The sequence below is a fragment of the Vollenhovia emeryi genome, unplaced genomic scaffold (assembly GCF_000949405.1).
Source record: "Vollenhovia emeryi isolate VEMERY1.0 unplaced genomic scaffold, V.emery_V1.0 DF939246.1, whole genome shotgun sequence".
In the NCBI taxonomy this organism is placed as follows: domain Eukaryota; kingdom Metazoa; phylum Arthropoda; class Insecta; order Hymenoptera; family Formicidae; genus Vollenhovia; species Vollenhovia emeryi.
The window spans coordinates 1-19,640 of record NW_011967120.1 but is presented as its reverse complement, the minus strand read 5'-3'; the positions used below and the strand labels follow the sequence as shown (position 1 = coordinate 19,640).

General features: G+C 35.6%; 5 protein-coding genes and 1 non-coding gene across 8 annotated transcripts; 3 read left to right on the top strand and 3 right to left on the bottom strand.

The window, feature by feature from the left end:
- The first annotated feature begins 276 nt into the window (after window positions 1-276).
- Trnar-acg lies at window positions 277-349 on the top strand. Its single transcript has one exon. It is a non-coding gene; the product is annotated as a tRNA-Arg (tRNA).
- Window positions 350-4,637: 4,288 nt separating this feature from the next.
- Window positions 4,638-8,371, top strand: LOC105559980 (kynurenine formamidase). Its single transcript, XM_012008676.1, has 8 exons — window positions 4,638-4,810; window positions 4,899-4,989; window positions 5,142-5,243; window positions 6,497-6,631; window positions 7,239-7,317; window positions 7,401-7,592; window positions 7,665-7,800; window positions 8,020-8,371. Exons 1-8 carry the CDS (start codon window positions 4,799-4,801, stop codon window positions 8,164-8,166), a joined length of 894 nt encoding a protein of 297 aa, XP_011864066.1. The 5' UTR covers window positions 4,638-4,798; the 3' UTR covers window positions 8,167-8,371.
- A 42-nt stretch (window positions 8,372-8,413) lies between these two features.
- LOC105559978 (glutamic acid-rich protein-like) lies at window positions 8,414-12,347 on the bottom strand. 3 transcript variants are annotated; one of them, XM_012008674.1, is made up of 5 exons: window positions 12,029-12,347; window positions 11,554-11,708; window positions 10,160-11,378; window positions 9,388-10,074; window positions 8,414-9,286 (listed from the first exon to the last, which is right to left on the bottom strand). In XM_012008674.1, the coding sequence occupies exons 2-5, from the start codon at window positions 11,605-11,607 to the stop codon at window positions 8,433-8,435; spliced, it is 2,814 nt and encodes a 937-aa protein (XP_011864064.1). In that variant the 5' UTR covers window positions 11,608-11,708; window positions 12,029-12,347; the 3' UTR covers window positions 8,414-8,432. The 3 variants fall into 3 exon arrangements, with proteins under 3 accessions (XP_011864064.1, XP_011864065.1, XP_011864063.1); XM_012008675.1 differs by lacking the exon at window positions 12,029-12,347 and adding an exon at window positions 11,800-12,019; XM_012008673.1 differs by lacking the exon at window positions 12,029-12,347 and having other exon boundaries at window positions 11,554-12,019.
- A 1,285-nt stretch (window positions 12,348-13,632) lies between these two features.
- Window positions 13,633-14,669, top strand: LOC105559976 (40S ribosomal protein S23). Its single transcript, XM_012008671.1, has 3 exons — window positions 13,633-13,733; window positions 14,106-14,265; window positions 14,349-14,669. Exons 1-3 carry the CDS (start codon window positions 13,730-13,732, stop codon window positions 14,614-14,616), a joined length of 432 nt encoding a protein of 143 aa, XP_011864061.1. The 5' UTR covers window positions 13,633-13,729; the 3' UTR covers window positions 14,617-14,669.
- Window positions 14,661-16,687, bottom strand: LOC105559977. Its single transcript, XM_012008672.1, has 6 exons — window positions 16,260-16,687; window positions 15,749-15,807; window positions 15,558-15,677; window positions 15,310-15,471; window positions 15,044-15,229; window positions 14,661-14,970 (listed from the first exon to the last, which is right to left on the bottom strand). The coding sequence occupies exons 1-6, from the start codon at window positions 16,471-16,473 to the stop codon at window positions 14,836-14,838; spliced, it is 876 nt and encodes a 291-aa protein (XP_011864062.1). The 5' UTR covers window positions 16,474-16,687; the 3' UTR covers window positions 14,661-14,835.
- Window positions 16,688-17,972: 1,285 nt separating this feature from the next.
- Window positions 17,973-19,575, bottom strand: LOC105559975 (replication protein A 32 kDa subunit). The gene is made up of 2 exons (XM_012008670.1): window positions 19,157-19,575; window positions 17,973-18,769 (listed from the first exon to the last, which is right to left on the bottom strand). The coding sequence occupies exons 1-2, from the start codon at window positions 19,404-19,406 to the stop codon at window positions 18,291-18,293; spliced, it is 729 nt and encodes a 242-aa protein (XP_011864060.1). The 5' UTR covers window positions 19,407-19,575; the 3' UTR covers window positions 17,973-18,290.
- Window positions 19,576-19,640: the final 65 nt, after the last annotated feature.

Here is a 19,640-nt window from a genome sequence, read left to right as displayed (position 1 = left end):
ATAATCGAATAAACTGTATATATATATATAATAACTGTGTGCAATAAATCGTGATATCTCGCGAGAAGAACTTATGATACAAAATTAAAGCAACACGACTCTTTACGATCACTTTATGTATGATTCAATGCAGACAAAATTCGATGAAATATGCCAGATGAAGTCGCTAGATGTCTTTTTGAGCAACACAATGATCATTTATTATCTCACGTTTCACAAGAAAGTTATGAATATAAATAGTTTTATACTTGTCGCGAAGCTCGTACGCTCAAGGACGGTCCTGTGGCGCAACGGATAACGCGTCTGACTACGGATCAGAAGATTCCAGGTTCGAATCCTGGCAGGATCGCAAGAATTTTTTTTACTTTTTCGACTCGAATTTTATTTGATTTTATTTTGAAGAACTCACTCAGCAGGAATTAATTTTTACTACGAAACGCGACTGGTTAATTTTTCATAAAAAGATCTGAATACTTTTCCTATTATCTATTTTCGTCATTAAAATAAATATTATGCTTTTTAAAGATGTTTCGATTCAGATTCGTAGCAAGATTTTTATTCGTCTATGCTACTTTCGTGTACTCTTTAATTGGAAAAACTGTGTGAATACATTATGTATTGCTATAAAATGTCTTAATTCATACTTACGAAAACTATTAACTAATAGCTATTAACCGAATCACATTTGTCAAGAAATAAGTATTCTCAGTAGTCACTCCATTTAGCCATACATTGTCATTAGTCGATTGATTGAAAAAGATAAACAAAAATAAATTACATCGATATTAAAGTCTGTAGGTATTGTAAGGTTGTAGGTAAAAAATGGGCATTAGCGGAGCAATTGCTATAACAATATTACTATTTTTTATATATATTATACTTGTAGAAGTCATTATTCTATCTGTTTACTCATACGTCTTCCTATTACTACCTTTATGTTAGAAATAAGGTCAGGTTACGGAAGGTCCTATCGCATCTGCTCTTGTCTCATTATTTAGAGTCATGGTCACGCATCTTTCCGTCGTTATCGCGAACGCAACGCGTGTAAAAGAATACCTTATTCAGCGTCGCACCCAGCATTAATTGCTTGTACTTGATGGGTCAAACGAATTAACCCATCACCGTTGATTCCTCGTTGTATGCGAGGGCCGATGGTAAGGCGTGCGTAAGCCGAGAAGGGCCATCAGGAATGACAAGAATCCGGCGGCTACTTCGACGTGTAACACGCCTTCGTGTCTATACCTTTGTGTTAATCAGAGAGCGCGCTTCTGATCTTTGAATAGTTTGAACGTCATTTCGTGATTCAAAAATAGACGAATAGAAAGTTACATGCGAGATGTAGGAAAAAGGCATTTAATACCAATATATTTTTCTAACAGATCCTAAAATCTTTTTTGTACGAGTTGAAATTTAATATTCTTCAAATTATGCATGTATATTTATTTATCAAAATAGCTTTAACCATTTAACATTTTGTTTTATTGTGAATATTTGTTACTCAGTTTTTTCGTCTCGAAGAATCATTACATTGTCATTGAAGTACTAAAATTTTGAAAATTTCTTGTAAACCTAGAAATATTTTTGAACAAACATTTTAATTTAAAATGTTAAAAATATTAATTTATGTAATGCTATATAGTTATACCTTTTAACTTTTGATTAACTTAGAAGCGAAAAGCTCTAGTGGACAATGGCGCTTTTCTTCTCGCGAAAAGATTAGAGTAACGTTGGCATTTGATGGAAACTAATTTTAGGTTTTAAGCTTATAATATTTAATTTTATCTCTTTTCTTTCATTTTAGCTTTAGTTCCATTTCCTGTGATTAAAATCCGAAGAGGAAACTGTCTAGTTTGTGACTGTACAGTTTTAATCTAATCAACGTTTATGATACGACAACCATGGCCACCAGTCCCTTTTAAAATTCGAGGTCAGTGACCTTCTTGGTATTTCACATGTCAAGGAGAGTTGGTTTGTCTTGAAAAAGAAGTTGCGGTAGTAAAGTGAAGCTGAATTCTTGTTAACTACGTCATTCTACATTTCTATGCGTTATGATAATATAATAAAATAATTTTACCAATGTTTTTTCTTTCGTGACATGTATATTTTGTAATGTTATATGAATAATACAATATTCATTTTTACCCATTTGCAAGAGAAAACATTTTAACATATAAGGCGTATCTCACTCTCAAGTTTTGTTTCTTGTTTTTTTACTTGTATCATGCCATGTTATTTATGTATACAGATATATATATATCTGTAACATTTATATAATTTTGTCTTTTAAAGATGGGAATTTCCTAGCGGAAAAAATTTCTATAAATAACTACAAAAAATTAACTTTTAAAACAGAAAATTGTAGAAATTTTTATATCTTCGAACATTTATTTCTTTGTAAAAATATCTATGAATCAGTACCACAATTTACAATGCTCTCTAATCACTAAATTATTGCAAGTAGTATTTCATGAAAATGTACAATTTTGTAAAAATTAGTACAAAGTTTTAAAAATTTGAGAAACAACAAAATCTTAAAAAATTAAAACATCTGCTTACATGTAGAATATTATAAAAATTAATAAAAGTGTCCCAATTCTAGCATTTTCATGTTGATTTTTGTAACACTGTTTTAATTTACGTAGAATTTCTTAGATTTTAGCAGTATATATTTTTTTGTAGAATTTTGTAGAATTATTTCCGGCAGGGTTGTTTCTACTCGTTAAAATCTACTTCCTTATAATCCATTCTCTAGAGATTTACATTCTCGTGGAACACGGTACTTTCTTCTACTTCAGATTCCTTTAAATTCCCAAATGAATGGACTTTATTTGAGATCGTCAGTTTTCGAAATGGAATTTCGGCAACACGACGCAAACCGCTGCGACGCTGACTGGCTGGCCGATCGCTCGGGCATTTCTATGAATCAGCTCGAGAATTTTTGACTGCGACGGGTTTCTCTTACCTGTGGCCTGCGGGTAGGCGTCGACGAGGCACGATTCTCGATACATCAGCTGGTGCGGGTACCTGTAACTTCTCCTTTCCCTTCTCTCTCTTTCTCGCAAACAGCTAGAGCGAGCGACATGATCGGACGGAGAGAATGATTAAGAGAGAAAGAAAGAAGAGAGGGCCGGTTTTTCTGGTTTTCCACCTTCGCAACCTCGTGGTCTCTTCTGTAGTCTTCTCTCGTTACCTTCACACAATGAGATGCGTATGCATCTTCGCGTGGCCAACTGATAAACGAATAATTATAATATGTGTGCGTATACATGTATGTATGTATGTATATATACATGTACATATGTAATGTAATATATGTACAAAAAATATATGTAAATATATATGTACATACATACATACTTATGTATCTTTAATTGCTATTGCAATAACAGCAAATATTCATCTATTTTAAACATTTATGCACTGTTCTAAACATACGTTTGTTTTTAGCATATTTTAAACGTGTTTTAAAATATACATTTTAGAGCAAGATTTGAAACATAAGTTTTAGAATAAAAATATTAATACAATTATTTTTATTCGTATACATGACCAGAACTTCGTTATTTATTTTATTCAATTGGTACCTCATAGAAAATATATAGTACAACGCATCAAACGTTTTGTTTCTCACGATAAGTATATATCGAAAGAGGGACGTGAAATATCAAATGTAATAGGTAAAGTGACAATAAGTCATACATGATTTATTATTAATACTGATTATAAGTTATATGTATACGTATTGTGACAAAATAAATAAATTTCATTCTTTACCACGCTTATATCAAGTTGAAAAGAAACATGTAATTATGGAAAAAAGTGAAGTAAATGTGGAATAAAGGGTTGAAGTCGTTTTTTCCCTACAAACCCTAGCGGAAAAAATTTCTATAAATAACTACAAAAATTGACTTCAAATAGAAATTTGTAGAAAATGTTGTATCTTCGTTGAAACATTGATTTTTTGTAAAAATACCTTTGAAATAGTACCACAAATTACAATGTTCTCAAATCAAGAAATTATTGCAAGTAATATTTCATAAAAATGTACAATTTTGTAAAAATTAGTACAAAACTATACTAGTTTTAAAAATTTGAGAAACAACAAGATCTTAAAGAATTAAAACATCTGCTTACTTGTAGAATATTACAAAAAATTAACAAGTGTTTCAATTCTAGCATTTTTAGGTTGATTTTTATAACACTTTTTAAATTTACGTAGAATTTATTAGATTCTGGCAGTTGTTTTGTAGAATTTTATAGAATTATTTTCGGTAGAGAATTCAAACATTTTCCGAGAATTTCGACGCCTTTTCCCGATGACTTTATTCATTTCCTTGGATATAGCAGAGCTAACTGTAGCATACATTAAAGTCTGTCTTGATATAGCGGCGCAATCTACATGATAAATAATCAACGACCTCGAGTGATCTACCATTTATACACTTCTTTGCATAATAAGGTAGTGGATAAACCCATTTATCTTGTAAAAAAAGTGTTTTTGCAGTGATTTAGATTAAAAAATGATCAAGAAATGTAGAATTACGTAAGATTCGTAAACAAAACAACTTATAATCATCGCGATAATGAAGAATCGCTATATTTTCATGTGAATAATTTTCATACACCTTCGCGATAAAACAACATACTTAAAGTTACATTCCAGTACACACATCGACAGGCAAAGCCAGGAAAGTGCCACGTATCGTGTATCGTGTTCTAAAAACAGCGGCAGTTTCTAACGAGCATTGCCGCGAGTAACAACTTATCGTCTCTTCAAGAGTCAACTGGCTGATCAACGATGGCTATGTCCGTACGTAATCTTGCGCAACCTCTCGCGAGATCATGATCACGCTTTTTAAAATTAAACGTGGCTTGATGTTTTAATTTATTTTCAAAAGGAGCATGAACGACTGTACACTCCGAGCGAATGGAGCAAACGATACAAATCTGAGGAACTGCTCGAGCGATTCTTTAAATTCTGCGAGGAAGGTAAGAGGAGTTTCTTAAATCTTTCTCGACGGGAATCGCACAGTTGCGATAAATCTTCGCGAGCCTCGTTAAAATTTTTCCCATCTTACGACTGCTACGCGCCGTGAGAAAGGCGTGTCAAGTGTGTTCGCTTAAGGTCTTTGTTGTCGCAGTTACGGAAAAGACTCGAAAAACTGTTGAGTGCGAGCTCAATGTACCATACGGCCCTACGGAGCGTGCAAAGTACGACATATACGGCACCGATTTACCGGAAGGTATGTTATACAGATGTAATGACGACTTGATTGCTAGAAGATAATTTTCCCACAGGTATCAAACTTCGCCAACGATATCTGAATTTTCAGCTAAAAATTATTTCTACACTGAAAAAAATTTCTGGTTGAATATCGACGAATCAGATAATTCCTTTAGGATTTACCAGAATTTCTGTAGGTTTACAGGAATTCTGGTAAATCCTAAAGGAATTATCTGATTCGTCCATATTCAACCAGAAATGTTTTTCAGTGTTCAGTTCAAATTGTGAGTTTATCTCTCCTCTATGTCTTGCTTATCTTGAGAGAGACGCGATTATGAAAACGCAGAGATATAGAATAAATGGAAGAAAAAGTCAGTACACTGAAAAAAAAATTTCTGGTTGAATATGGACGAATCAGATAATTCCTTTAGGATTTACCAGAATTTCTGTAAGATTACAGGAATTCTGGTAAATCCTAAAGGAATTATCTGATTCGTCCATATTCAACCAGAAATGTTTTTCAGTGTACTGACTTTTTCTTCCATTTATTCTATATCTCTGCGTTTTCATAATCGCGTCTCTCTCAAGATAAGCAAGACATAGAGGAGATATAAACTCACAATTTAAGCAATTAATCTATACACTTATAAAATTTATGCTTGAAAATCGATGTATTTTATCTAGACATTTAGTCGATAAATTTATAAAATTCGTGCTTGAAAGTACTCGATTAATTTTATTTAGAGGTTTGTCCGTGTTTTCAATAAATGAGGTGGAATTTGCTTCCAAGGTCGGAAAGCTTTTACTGGCAAACTATATCTATACATCATCTAGTCTGACCTGAATTGCTTAGTTCTTCGATAAGCAAACTAGATGCATGTATAAATATAAAAAAGCAGGTAATTAACGGACCACTCTCGATAACTTTAACATATAATATGTTTTACAAACGCCGGCCGACGGCTAAAACTTCTTGAAGGTCACTCAGCTTCAGGACCTTGACAACATACATATGTCAAGGTCATCGAGATTGGAGGGTGGTCTGTTATACTAAATAATTACCAAAAAGCAATTTGATTGTACAACTTGTTTAACTTTGAAATATAGTATATGAATATTAAGGAAACTATTTTTGAAATATTATACATTAATATTTTCACTCCATATTCCATCTTCCAAATCTCTAGTTCTTTTTAACGAGCTGCTAGCTGTTAGATTGCATTATTTCTTAGCGATGGTATTTTTTCTCACCTATAACGTAATGTATTTCAGATGCACCGATATTTGTGTTTATCCACGGAGGATACTGGCAGGAATTCAGCAAGGATCTCGCTGGGTTCTCGGTACCCTTGTTTGTTAAAAACAAAATCAAAGTAATAACAGTTGGATACGATTTGTGTCCGAATGGTGAGATAGCGCAAAATCCTATCGAATTATACCGCTGTCTTCTTTGTTCTTAATTATTTATTAGTTTGTGTTGTTACAATTTGAAACTTTATAAAATTACTTAAGGGTGTTAACAGGTACATAAAAGAAAGTGCCCGGTAAACAATTTTTTATGCACGAGCACGCATAGTGTTAATTATTGTAAGTTACGAAATTTATAATTATAAAATTGTATTGTACATGAAATATGTCCATACATATTTTTACATTGTACATATATTTCTATATAATTCTATACAATTCTATACAGTTGTATATAATTTTACAAAATTTATACTTGTGCCTTTATAAGAAAAATTTTTCATATAAAGGCACATGTATAAATTTATAAAATTATATACAACTGTGTAGAATTGTATAGAAATATACAATATAAAAATATGTACAGACATATTTGATGTATATTTTTATATGATTTTATATATTTATTCATGTTCATGTACGAAAAGTTTTTTACCTGGTAAACATTTGTAAAAACACTGAGAAATTTTACAATTTATCATTATATTAGAAACTCAGATTATCTTATTATAACATTGGTATAAAGAATTGTTTTCTTGTACTGCAGTCCGAATTGGAGATATAGTAGCGGAGATAAAATCAGCGGTCGCGCAGATATTAAAATATGCGGCTGATTCAGGCTCCAAGTATGTTCCTTAATATCTTTATTTTTTTACTCGTATACTAGGAAATTAAAAAATTTTTACATATAAACACATAATGTACATAGGTACGTGTGCATCGCTGGACATAGCGCCGGAGCGCATTTGGCTGCGTGTCTATTGCACGATGATGATTGGATCGATGACATGAAACAGCAAGGATATTTTGCATTATTAAAGGAAATCATACTGATAGCTGGCATTTACTGCTTAGAACCTTTAGTTGATATCAGTTTCGGAGAAGCCCTTAAACTGACTGAGTATACTTTTTTCCTCTCTTCTCTCAATGGAATATGTATATGCAACTTACAATAAATATAAATTGTTTTCAGCGAAGAAATTAAGGCATTTAGTATTTCTACTCTCAAAGAAGCAAAAGGCCGTCGTATCAGTGGCTTGAAAGTTACCGTAATCGTAGGTGATTGCGATTCTCCAGCGTTTGTAGATGAATCGCGCAAATACGCCCAGGTACTTAATTAAATATTAAATTAATTTTTTACAGGTGAGAGCTTTTACAGTGTAAACTATACGTCAAACCGTGTACACATTACAGTATAAACAATACGTGAACCGGGGTACACATTATAAAATAAAAGAACCCTAGTGCAGCAATAAAAAACATATCTATTATGTATTGAACGTTATTGTGTAAATCCGTATCGAACTAAGACTGTTGTATTGTTTTAGAAAATTATTCCCATTGTGGATAACGTGGAATACTGTTTACTTCAAGACATCGATCATTTCGACATAGTAGAGAAACTTCTGGATTCGAACCATCACCTCGCTAAATTGATATTGAAGTGTCTCCAACCGGAAGCGAATAATTATTAAATGAGTATATGAACAGTTAAAAGGGACCATTACTCGTCATAAGGCATTGTTCAATATTCGTTAAAAATTAATATTTTCTAGAAAATATTTATTAAGAATTATATTAATTATATTAATTATATTAATGTAACTATATATTTGGCTTAACTAGAAATGTTATGTATAAACATTGATTATACAACATAAAGATTGATCACCTTATCAAGTCAGTGTTACTGCTTTGTATAACAATGATCCAAAAGAGTAGCCCTTGCTATATATTTGAGTCATTTAGACTTTGTTGTTGAAGAACTCGCATCCGTTTGCTTCGAGACGGGTTGCACTATTGGTTTCTTAGATATTATAACCGACTTCTTAGGTATAATTCGAACTATCGTCTCGTTTCCTTTCAAGGGTACTTGGTGTCTTACAGCAATGGTATTTACGTTCTGCGGTTGACTTTGTTGATTGGCATTTTGTTTGATGGGTGGCAGTCGGATAATCGTAGGTGCACGGATGGGTGCAATAATTTCTCCCGTTCGCGGATTCACCTTCAAGTAATTGTTCGTAATATTTTTGACACTGATTATACTTCTTGATGCTGGTATAACCAGTTGATGTTTCACTATGGGAACTACTTTGTTTCCGACTTGAAAAGCACACTTAGTAATAACAGACGATGACTTGGACGTTCCCTCATTGGTCAAATCAACTATTTCTTTAACCAGGTTCACTTTTTTTGGCAAATCTTGGCTGGTCTTATTTATTTTGTGCTGACTGTCCTCCCAAGTCGTGGGAGGTTTAGCGAATGAACGTAATCGCAATACAGGCTTCTTTTCCTCTCCAGGTTGCTCATCGTTTGGCATATTTGCTCCATCTATCCCATCCTCTGTTACTACCTCTGTCTCATCTATTATCTCTGCTGTGTTTTCCACATTTGTTGTCACCGTTACATCTTCTGTTACCACTTCCGTTGCACCCTCTGCTATCGACTCTGTTGCATCCCCTATTATCAGTTCTGCTGCATCTCCTGTTATCGATTTTGTCGTACTTCCGGTTATTGTACTTGCTACATCATTTGTTATCTTCTTTGTTGCAGGGTCCGTTATCACTTTGAATACTTCCACTTTTGCTAAATTCTCTAAAACATACATATAAAAAAAAAATATATATATATATATATATATATGACTCCTCTGTTTTTATTTAATTTCATGTCTCCAAACTTATTAATATATTTACTTGCGCAGTTTGTTGTAGAATCCGCTGGCGAGTTCTCTGGCGTTACAGTGTTCGTAACGTTCTTTGGAATAGTAATGCTGCTACATGGCTTGTGTGTTATCTTCTCGTTAATTGTTTTATTCTCATTCTTTGATATTGCTATATCACCCTTTTTTAAAACATTTACTTTAACTGTTTCGTTTAACCGTTTCTCTTGTAAGATATCTGCTGTAGTTTTATTAGAAACGGCTTCGTCCACAATACAATAAGCATTTACCACATTTATATTAGGTTTATTCTTGTCTATAGGTAATTTATTTTCTTTAACTGTTTTATCTATGTCTTTTTCATCATTACTATCCTTCTCGCTTGTCATAGATAAGGTCTCATCGGTTTTATCGTCATTTATAGTTTCTTTTTCTTCCTCCTCCTCCTCCTCCTCCTCATCCTCGTCCTCTTCTTCTTCCTCGTCCACCAAAGCTCCATTATTTTGTTTTTTTAATTCCATTTCTTTCTTAACATATTTCTCGAATACCGCAGCTAATTTTTTATCACCCTCAATACGGTTCTCGGCTAGTTTTCTCGCTAATTCTTTATCTTTTACAGCTGGATCTTCTTTATTTTCAAGATATAAAGAAAAGGTGTCCCAGTAATCGTTCTGCCTTGCACGTTGTAAGTGTTTTCCAATATCTTTGAAAGCATCCTCTGCTGCAATATGACATAAATATAAATAAATATACAGCAAAATACATCGCGCCAATAAATAAACGTAAAATTATAATACGCATCTTACCCAACGTTCGCCGGTCATCCTCATCGATATTCAAATTTTTTCTCGCATGACACTTCTCAATACATTCAGCGATGTCTCTATAATCAGGGAATATTACATCTTCTGTCAGTTTACTAACTTCTGTCCTTCTCATTTGACTTTTATTTCGCTGGTAAATTTTACAATTAATTAAATTTGATATTGCTTGATCCACAACACCAATCCTAGTGACGCTGAAATTCTTAGGGCGCAAATATGCACGTCCCGCGTCAGGATTTTCTTTTCTTAACTGACAAAGTTTATTATAGCATTGCACCATTTTCAGCTTAAATCTATCGACTTTTATATAATTACTATCATTCTCGTCATCAAAATCAACTTCTGCTTCTTCCAATTCTTTTATCCTTGCATCACATTGTTTCATAGTCTTCAAAATGTGTTTAATCTTTTTTCTAATCTTTTTCTCAGGGCTCTCTTCGTTAACATAATCTTCACCTTCATCCTCAGTCACATCCTCATTTTCGTTCTTATTCTCCTCCATCTTCTTTTTATCACCATCGTCGTCGTCATTGTCATCGTTATCCAATTTTACTTTATTATTAACTAGGTTGTTTGTGGCATAGGAAGTAGAAGGAATTGCATCATAGATTTCATTATTCTGTAACGTCTGACATTTCCTCCTAGTCTTCGTTTTCATTTCTTGCATCACTTCCTGTATATGCCTAAATATTGTTTTATTGTTGCTATCTATAATAGCTTGGCGATTTTTATTTAATAACCTAGTAAAAGTTTCTGATCCAGCATAAGTTGGATCCAGAGTTTCGTAACGTCTTTTTAACTTGTCAACAATCTTACACATATTTGTCTTCTCGTTCTCCGGACACTTTTGCAAACACAAGCTTATAAACAGAGGAAAGACATCGTGTGAAATGTACGATATTGTTCTCTTCTCCTTGACGACCAATCGCATGCTTTGAACCTCTTCTTTTTTATGTTCGTTTGGTTGTACATTAAGATCACATTTAACGATATTTATCTTAACCTGATCAGAATTTAATTTTCTCCTTTTTTCCATATTATTCATAGTTGTGTCTTCCTTATCAGTAGACAATCTACGTTTTAAAATATGATTCTCTCCAACCTTTCCATTGTCGCCTAACAAAGTTTCCACTTTTCCAGAAGCGACAGGTCCAGTACCAGTCTCCGTAGAATTGGTCTGAGGCTTGTCTGTCTTGTTTTCCTGCGGCAATAAATTTCTAAATCAATATTTGAATATTCGTAAAAAAATAATGTAATTATCGTAAAATAATTCCTCATTCTTTTTTTTCTTGTAAACTAAGCAAACTGTCACTCTCCTAAAAACTGATTTTAAACGGACTGCAGTACACATAAATTTTAGCAGAGTTTTATCAAACCTTTTGTGAATCAGACTCGTCATCGGACGAGATACAGATAACCTCAGCTTCCATTATTCACGTTCGAAGTGACAAGTGACAAATTAGCGGGCGAACGCTACCGCCAATCAAACCTGCACTTGTAGCTTGACGTCTCCTGAATTATCCTGTATGACCTGTCAAACAGCGACATATTGACAATAACGTACAATTTTTATCGATCACGAAAAACACTGCGAGTTCGACGGGTAACCGTCCACGACCTACGCAACGATATCCTATCGAACGTCTGTGCGTCTAACCGAGAAAATATTTTGCGTATCAGTAATTTTCGCGACCGTACGTTGAAACCGTTGAAACTAGCGAATTGTTCGAAAAAAATGGGCCCGTGCGCGGACACGCATTTTCGGCCTCTTGAAAATAGTAACTTTAAGGAAACCATTGGTCCGCCGAGAACTCTGGCCCCGAAAACAGAAAGGCAGCTTTTACTACTTGCCTGGCTTCTAATTACTTCGTTGGTCTCGATTCGTTGACGAGCATGGAAGTTCACGTATCGGCGAGAAGTTGATGCTCCATCAACGGAATACTTTGTATCTGAACAACTCTTTAGTCTCAGTTCTTATGTCGATATCGAAGATGAAGGACAGAAAAACTATCTTGCACATAGAAATTTTGTTACTCTCGCTCATGCGATATCTAAAATACGAAGATTGGAATGTTATTAATGGGTATATATGCAATGCTATTGGTCACTTATTAGGGAAATTTGATCTTCAGTGATGGTACCATGGGTAAGAAAATAATTGAGAGCTCTGGTTGCACGTAACGATCACAAAAAAGAAAAAGAAAAAGTGTCTAAAGGTTTATTTGCATATATAATGACGTTGCACTTTATGAAAAACAGCAATATGGCGTCTTCCATATCGGACGTATGATTGGTCAATACCTCGATATGCATGTGACTAGGGTAACATTGTTTGAACTAGCCTTAAGCCAACCGAAAAGAAAAGAATTATCCTAGAGTACGCTAGTATCGGTGACGGTCGGTGCGTAAACCAATCCACTGCACATGCGTACGGGGTACTTCTGGGATTAGCGCTGACAGCGCTCTCTACATTAATCGCGTTCGGTAGGAACATCAGCTTCATAAGCTCGCAGTGATTCGTTATTACGATTGGTTTCTACACTTGTATAATAAGTGCGTTAATACCGGCTTACAATAAATTACAATAAATAATTTGTAACAATAACATTAAGAATTTATTTTTGTTTTTTAGTCATTTTTTGTTTAATAATTTATATTAGTGTAAAAACAATAATTATAATATCCCAAACACATATCTTTTAAACATGCGTGCTAACGATTTAAAGAACAAGATTTTAAGAAAAGGTTCTGTTAAAAAATGATTCTATCGAAATACTCGGAGCAGGGGAGCGATCACGTGCACCGATCGAATTCGAATTCGAGAAGGAATATGCCATCCGATACCACTCTTCGTACATGATCAATCTATGGTCTGAGGGAAACTATCCTATAATAAATAAGCATGAACCATGAAAACTGTAGAGTAGAAACGTACGAGAAGTCGACTGATCGAATTCGATCGTGCACGTAAATCCAATTCTGGGGAGCGATCGCGTGCACGATCGAATTCGATCGGTCGACTTCTCATACGTCTCTACTCTACAGGTTTCATGGTTCATGCTTATTTATTATAGGATAGTTTCCCTCAGACCATAGATTGATCATGTACGAAGAGTGGTATCGGATGGCATATTCCTTCTCGAATTCGAATTCGATCGGTGCACGTGATCGCTCCCCTGGTGCGTTCTTCTGTAAAGAACATACTTCGACTCTTCCCCCGAGCAAAGTCGAAAAGTATTGATTGAGTTTTCAATTAAATGGAATTCTAAATGGAAAACGACATGTGTCGGTTTGTGTAAAAAAAATATCAACTGCGTTTTCTAAAAGAAAAGCAGCCATTGGTGTTTGAGACTGTGTCATGATGCACCAATAGCGACGCGTGACGCGCTCAGTGGAAACGCATATTAAATGCACCAATTGGAATCTCGCGGACTGGATAGTAGATTCTACAAAATTTCCTAGCAGTTTCGACACGCCTGAATCTACCATTTCAATGTGCATTCCTGCGCATGGACACTAGATTCTTTCCGGTTGTGAATCGCGTGCAGCACGATGGGTACGTTGCAAGTTTGCCTAATATTGTCGTAATTAAAAAAATAGCGTTTGTAAAAAGCGTAAATCTTTCGACGGAAACTCCGCCGATTTATTTCGTTCAATGTTTCGTACGCTACGCGCACTCACTAGTGTACAAGTCATACTTTGCCCCTCGACGTGATCGTGTAGCGTGGTTTCGAGGTGCCGAGAATAACTTGTAGCAATAATTTTCAGACCATACCAGTATAGTATTTGATATTATCTCAACAATCATATTTTATAACCAAAGACCTGGATATTTCTAGTGTTTCTCTGTATTAAAAATTTTATTTGTGTGTCCGAGAAAATACGACACGAGACATAACCTAATTATTCACTTCCTTTACGTTTGTAGGTAAACCCAGAGGTCTTCGCACCGCGCGTAAGCACGTGAATCACAGACGCGAGCAGCGATGGAACGATAAAGACTACAAAAAGGCACACTTGGGAACTAGATGGAAGGCTAACCCTTTTGGTGGCGCCTCTCACGCTAAAGGCATCGTCTTGGAAAAAGTGTAAGTAATAACACCCGTGTGATAATTCACATTTGCCTGTGGTTTGTCGCTTAATGCTAAATTATCGGTGTCCCATTCAACAGAGGAGTCGAGGCCAAACAACCCAACTCTGCCATTCGTAAATGCGTCAGGGTACAGCTGATTAAGAATGGAAAGAAGATTACAGCCTTCGTACCGAGGGACGGTTGTCTCAACAACATCGAGGAGAACGACGAAGTTCTAGTGGCGGGCTTCGGTCGTAAAGGCCATGCTGTCGGTGACATTCCTGGAGTACGGTTCAAGGTGGTGAAGGTCGCGAACGTTTCTCTGCTTGCTCTTTACAAAGAGAAGAAGGAGCGACCTAGATCGTAAAGCATCAATCTCCAGAGATGTATTGACAAAAAATAAAGTTAACGTCCTATATTGATTTCTTTATTTCAGTCTTGCGAAAGTATCTTCCTCTGCATTGATAATCTATGATGCATTAATGGATTATTTAAATAGATAATTGTTTTTTTATATTACATAAGTATTTAACGTCATAAATTATATTAAGTCATGGCTGCATACACGAGATAAATACAAGATCATTCAGTCACCGTTTAGGTTCTCGAGTTGCTCGTTGCAAACTATTATATCTTCTATAATTGCGTTTAAAGGTGCGGCGGTCTCTGGTAGTCCCTTTGCTAATTTCACGTTAGATATCTCTTCTTTTGCTCGCAGCACCTACGAGTAAGATTAAAGAGCCACTTTGACATTCGTGAGAATTTAGCAGTAAACTGATAGAGAAGAATCTTACCTTTTTCAAAGAGGCAAAGTTGGAGCATATACTTTTCATGTTCGTACAAATGGAATCGGAGATATTTTTGTCCAAACTCCTGGCTCTCACCGGCCAAGACGAAATCGAGCGAAACGCCTCGATAAACTTTTCATTCGTTTTGTCGAACAGCGCATCCTGCTCTTCACTAACCAGTCTATCATCAGTCTACATTAATTATCGTATAAAAATATTAGTTATCTGTGCATTATCTCGTTTGTAATTGTATTAATATAATGTCGTTGCACCTCTGTGTGCAAGTCTTCAGGTAAGTTAGTTCTAATTTCTCCACAATCATTGTCCAACATCTTTTTCTCAGTCTCTTCAAGATATTTAATAGCTTCTGCGTAACTCATTTTTGGTTCAACGACAGGAAGAAAGGGAGCCTGGTGAGCGTCATCGATGCATAACTAAAAGAATATGTACAACATATATTTGAAATACGTCGATTTACGAAAACGATACATTTTTGCAACATTATCATATTCTAACGTACCTTAATAATATCTATCTCTTCCGTCTCATTTGTACTTGCGACAGGTTCCACGTACACCTTTCTCATGAAGTCTAGCAATAATCTTAAAGTTGGCAGTTGCTCTTTCAACGAACATTTACCCTAACGTAAAATATTTCATATCGCTAATATAAGATGTCAACGTTTACTTGGAAAGTATTTTGTGAACATACCAGTAACATATCCTTGTTCTTGCAGATCCCAATCTGAGAGTAATATTCAAATAACTGATCTAAAAGGACAAATATATGTATATGCATAGTTTTCAACATTAATGACTTCAAATATAAATTGTTGTGTTGCACATATAAAAGTTCATTGCAGAATAAAAATTGGGAATAACAGACACGCTTTCTACTGCTGCACCGGTGAACTGCTGCAATAAATTGGAGTCAGGCCCGGTTTCACCAACGTTGTTTAACTTTGAGCTCGGCTTAATTCGTTCTTTGTCTCTTTCCAACTGTTATGCTAGAAAGAGACAAATGTGAATTAAACTAAGATTAAAGTTAAGCGACGTGTGGCGAGGCAGGGGATAAGACAAGTATATTGTTTCTCATTCTAGCTTACTGCACTAGTTCACCAGTGCAGCAACAGACAACAAGCCTATAATTTCCCGTTTAGTTGTTGAATATATATATAGATATTCAGCGTCAACAACAGCAAATTGTACAATTGACAGGATACCTTCCAAAGCATCGTTCTTCAACTTTCCTAAATTGGCGACAATCGACGACGGCGGCGACTTCTCCGTCAGAAGCCAGGACAATAGAGAAACCCGATTTTCGCCAGTGAGAATCGTTGCCTCCAGGTCTCTCGACTCCACGTTAGTAATGTGTGGATATCGTAAGTGCAATAAGGTGTCGTATATACTTGTTATAACATCGTCCGCGTTATTCATAGTAGCGAATTGTAAGGTGCACGTAAAAAGGAAGCTTGGGGAACTTAACGCCGGCCGCGGAGGAAACTTAAATTTTGCAATGTCTCGATTCAGACGTTAATTTTCCGGCCAGTTCGCGGAAAAGTCAGTCAACAAAGCCATACTGTATGTCAAAAACGATGTTCGAAGTTTTAAACAACGAGCGTGAGTAGTGAGATCAGGCAAGATGGCAGAGTCGCGCACAGAACGCGACGAGGCTTGTCGCGCGCGGGGCGGAAGTTGGCGCGATGACCAATCAAGTCTTCCGCCGCGTAGAAAAAGTTCAACTTTGTCCAACTCCGATTGGCTACCGCGTCAACTTCCGCCGCGCGGCAAACTTTGCTGTGCTCTGTGCGCAGAGACCGTGAAGTCTGGCGGCTCGATCGTGAATCTTTTCCTCTAGCGTGGACTCGTGAAAAGCGAAATATTTCATTAGCCGCGTTCGACGTTGCAAATCCGAGACGTCGGAGTGCTCGTTTGCATTCGAGCGAGCGAGAAAGGAGGATGATACATAGAAATGGAGAAAGTGCACTCCGACGCCTCGGATTTGCAATGCCGAACGCAGCCGTTGACGAATCCAATATTAGTCAATAAAATTTTTTACTTTTTCACGAGTTCACACTGGAGAAAAGATTTACGATCGAGCCCCTGATCTACAACGAGCTTTTTAGAAACATTCCATTTTGCGCACGTAAATTAAAACGCTCAAAAACTTATCGACAATGCACGATTGTACAATGTATAAGTTTTTGTACAATATATTTATCAACTTGCACGAATTTTTTTAAACGTATTTATTGGCTATAAAATAAGAATGTTCTAGACGCAAAGAGCTCATTGTGCATCTGGGGCTCGATTCTTGAATTTACTCGAAATAGAAACGAATACGAAAATTATGCTCTTACAGAAAACTTGCAAGTCGATTGGTTGTTCGCGTAGCTTCTAGCCAATCGACTTATAACTTTTCCGTTCCAAGGAGAAATGAAAAGTCAAGATGACGTCAGTTTGATGTCATATTGACCAAAATATGACTTAAATTTGGTCAATATGACATCATCTTGATTTTCATTTCTCCTTGGGGTAAGAACAGAATTTGTGCATACGTTTATCATACGAACGAATTCAAGAATCGAGCCCCAGGCTTAAAGGTTGAAAATTCACGAAAAAAAATGTCAAAGCGTGGCTCCATATATGCATGATCCAACTTACAGTCGCTCGTTTGATCTCGACTTTCATCACATATGAGATTCTGTTTATAAAAAGCTTGATTTAAGTTTCACCAAACGTTGCTTAACTTTAATCTTAGTTTAACTCACGTTTATCTCTTTCTAGAGTAACAGATGGAAAGAGACGAAAAACGAATTAAACTAAGCTTAAAGTTAAGCGACGTTGGTGAAACCGGACCTAAAAGAGTTAAGGAATCAAAAGTTTCAGAATTCAGTACTGTGTTACCCAAGGATAGATATTCAATAAAGATTGCGTCAATTATAGAATTTGTATATTTCAGTCATCATATTTTAGAAATATATAACTTTGAAGAACCAGATTCTTTACAAAATATCCTTTATTAAACAGTTTACGCTTAACGTGAATGCATGATGTTCAAAATAAATTTATTATTTATAGCTTAATACCAAGAAAAAAACGAGTTACTATTTCTAATAGCAAACATTCATCAATAAATGAAAAAAAATTAAATATAACATGACCGCCCGAAATCTTATATTATAACATAAATATGGATTGTAATCTTCGGACAAATTTTTCTTATCCAACTGTGTAAAGGTATAACACACGACTTAGGTAGCTTTGAAGAAATCCTCTGAAGTGGTTGTGTAAATGTGTCCTTCGCAGAGAAGAAAATCTAATATCTCATTTACACGAGATACAATATGTTTAGGTACTTGTACCAAGATCTCTCGTTTCTCAATTCCGCATTCAGACTCGTTTGCCGATCGAACAACATTGAGAACTGCCATTTGCTCAGACGACATGCCGCTACTCATAGTGCTATCCATCACTAACGAGTTATCAGTATACGCAGTGGATTCTTCAACAGGTTTCTTAGCCTTCAATATAAAATACATGACCTCCATAAAGTGGCATGTCAGATCGTTCAAATCCTCCAGAGGATGCATACGCAGGATCAATACGTGCCGTTGGTTACTTTGCGTACGCAGCAACCCATAAACTCGTACATACGTATTGACTTCTGTGCAACTGTTACTCTCTGCAAGATTCTTATCTGCTTCCAGCCACATGATAGCTGTAACGGTACCTGTTCGACACACATAGGAAACCAAATCTAAGTAAATCTTTTGCTGACAACAAAAATAACTTAAGAACTTTCGACAATACATTAATTATGTTATATGCACGTTTTTAAGACCTAATTGTATAAAATTTTGTTACGTGTACACACAACGCGGGCGCGTATGTGTATTGTAAGCACATACGTGCATAATTAAAATGCTTTCTACATATAAGAGAAATTATGCTTTTAATGTACAAACATAATATGACATATGAGCGATCTTTTTCATTGTATACAAAGACCTAAATAGATTAAAAACAACAAAATATCAATCTGTCAAAAACTTTTAACAATATTGCGTTTTGAAATTGTACATTATCCTCAAGATCAAAACTACACCAAATAAAATACCCGTATCATCCTCGATACTGAATGAGATTTTTGTCGTGTCCTGTTCGATACGACGTACGATTCCGACAAATGTTAGTTGAGTCACGGTTCTGCCAGCGACTTGTAGGTCTCCCGTGGTGGAGGTGATATGTTTTATCAATACGGGAACGATGCTCTTATCGTTATTTTGCGGTTTTTTCCCGGTATTGCCGCCTTGCGTACTTTCATCCAAAAATCCACCCTTAAGGCTCACAGAGTTGTCGTCCCACATAGTTGTAAGTGACAAACACCGAGAGGTGCAAACAAAAACTGAAGAAAAGACAGAAGTTTAATCTTTCGACAGATTGTACAAAAGGCTGAATTCACGCGCGCGAAACGCACATTAGGTTAGAAAGCCACTCTAGTGACTTCACCACTTCTACCATGCGTCCGATAAAAAGGGAGGGGATAGCGTTGGCACCAACGAAAATCCCTAGGTAACAAATCAGAGAGAAACCTGGGGCAC

What these genes read in the sequence shown, in the direction of transcription:
- LOC105559977 (XM_012008672.1), bottom strand. Translation starts at nt 16,473, where the DNA reads ATGAATAACGCGGACGATGTTATAACAAGTATATACGACACCTTATTG. An exon ending in AAGAGATAGATATTATTAAG is followed by an intron (nt 15,472 to 15,557) that starts GTACGTTAGAAT and finishes ATATTCTTTTAG; the next exon opens with TTATGCATCGATGACGCTCA. An exon ending in CTGAAGACTTGCACACAGAG is followed by an intron (nt 15,230 to 15,309) that starts GTGCAACGACAT and finishes TAATTAATGTAG; the next exon opens with ACTGATGATAGACTGGTTAG.
- LOC105559976 (XM_012008671.1), top strand. An exon ending in GGCATCGTCTTGGAAAAAGT is followed by an intron (nt 14,266 to 14,348) that starts GTAAGTAATAAC and finishes CCCATTCAACAG; the next exon opens with AGGAGTCGAGGCCAAACAAC.
- LOC105559975 (XM_012008670.1), bottom strand. Translation starts at nt 19,406, where the DNA reads ATGTGGGACGACAACTCTGTGAGCCTTAAGGGTGGATTTTTGGATGAA. An exon ending in CAGTATCGAGGATGATACGG is followed by an intron (nt 18,770 to 19,156) that starts GTATTTTATTTG and finishes TGTGTCGAACAG; the next exon opens with GTACCGTTACAGCTATCATG.
- LOC105559980 (XM_012008676.1), top strand. An exon ending in GCGGCTGATTCAGGCTCCAA is followed by an intron (nt 7,318 to 7,400) that starts GTATGTTCCTTA and finishes TAATGTACATAG; the next exon opens with GTACGTGTGCATCGCTGGAC. An exon ending in GAAGCCCTTAAACTGACTGA is followed by an intron (nt 7,593 to 7,664) that starts GTATACTTTTTT and finishes AATTGTTTTCAG; the next exon opens with CGAAGAAATTAAGGCATTTA.
- LOC105559978 (XM_012008674.1), bottom strand. Translation starts at nt 11,607, where the DNA reads ATGGAAGCTGAGGTTATCTGTATCTCGTCCGATGACGAGTCTGATTCA. An exon ending in GGATGACCGGCGAACGTTGG is followed by an intron (nt 10,075 to 10,159) that starts GTAAGATGCGTA and finishes GTCATATTGCAG; the next exon opens with CAGAGGATGCTTTCAAAGAT. An exon ending in TTCTACAACAAACTGCGCAA is followed by an intron (nt 9,287 to 9,387) that starts GTAAATATATTA and finishes TGTATGTTTTAG; the next exon opens with AGAATTTAGCAAAAGTGGAA.